We start from the raw sequence: 292 nt of genomic DNA, 5'->3' as shown, positions 1-292 counted from the left end.
ACACATGTATATAGATGTGGAGGCTGAGGTGGAACTGACTTGCGTATCTTGACGTCCATGAGGTAGCGCTCCTTGCGCGCGGCGGCGAGCTGGTCGAGCGCGGCGTCGAGCTGGCGCAGCGCCGGCTTGCCCTGCAGCAGCTCGTCGCACACGCGCGCCAGCATGCGCGCCTTGCGCCCCGCGCTCAGCGCCGCGAACGGCCGCTCGCGCAGGTGCTCTGCGGGCCCGCGCGGTCGCGTTAGTGCGTGCGTGTGTGCGTGTGTGCGTGCGCGCGTGCGCGCGTGGGAGGAGG

At 70.5% G+C, this 292-nt stretch overlaps 1 protein-coding gene across 1 annotated transcript in view; it reads right to left on the bottom strand.

The window, feature by feature from the left end:
* The window catches only part of LOC119836340 (bromodomain adjacent to zinc finger domain protein 2B-like), a 62,284-nt gene that overhangs the window by 13,388 nt on the left and 48,604 nt on the right, over nucleotides 1-292 (bottom strand). Inside the window, exon 33 of the mRNA XM_038361642.1 lies at nucleotides 40-217. Coding sequence (XP_038217570.1) covers nucleotides 40-217 — 178 coding nt within the window. The remainder of the gene's footprint in view (nucleotides 1-39; nucleotides 218-292) is intronic.

The sequence above is a fragment of the Zerene cesonia genome, chromosome 24, assembly GCF_012273895.1.
Source record: "Zerene cesonia ecotype Mississippi chromosome 24, Zerene_cesonia_1.1, whole genome shotgun sequence".
Lineage (NCBI taxonomy): Eukaryota > Metazoa > Arthropoda > Insecta > Lepidoptera > Pieridae > Zerene > Zerene cesonia.
Note: the sequence above shows the minus strand (reverse complement) of the source record. Positions and strands in the feature narration are given on the sequence as shown.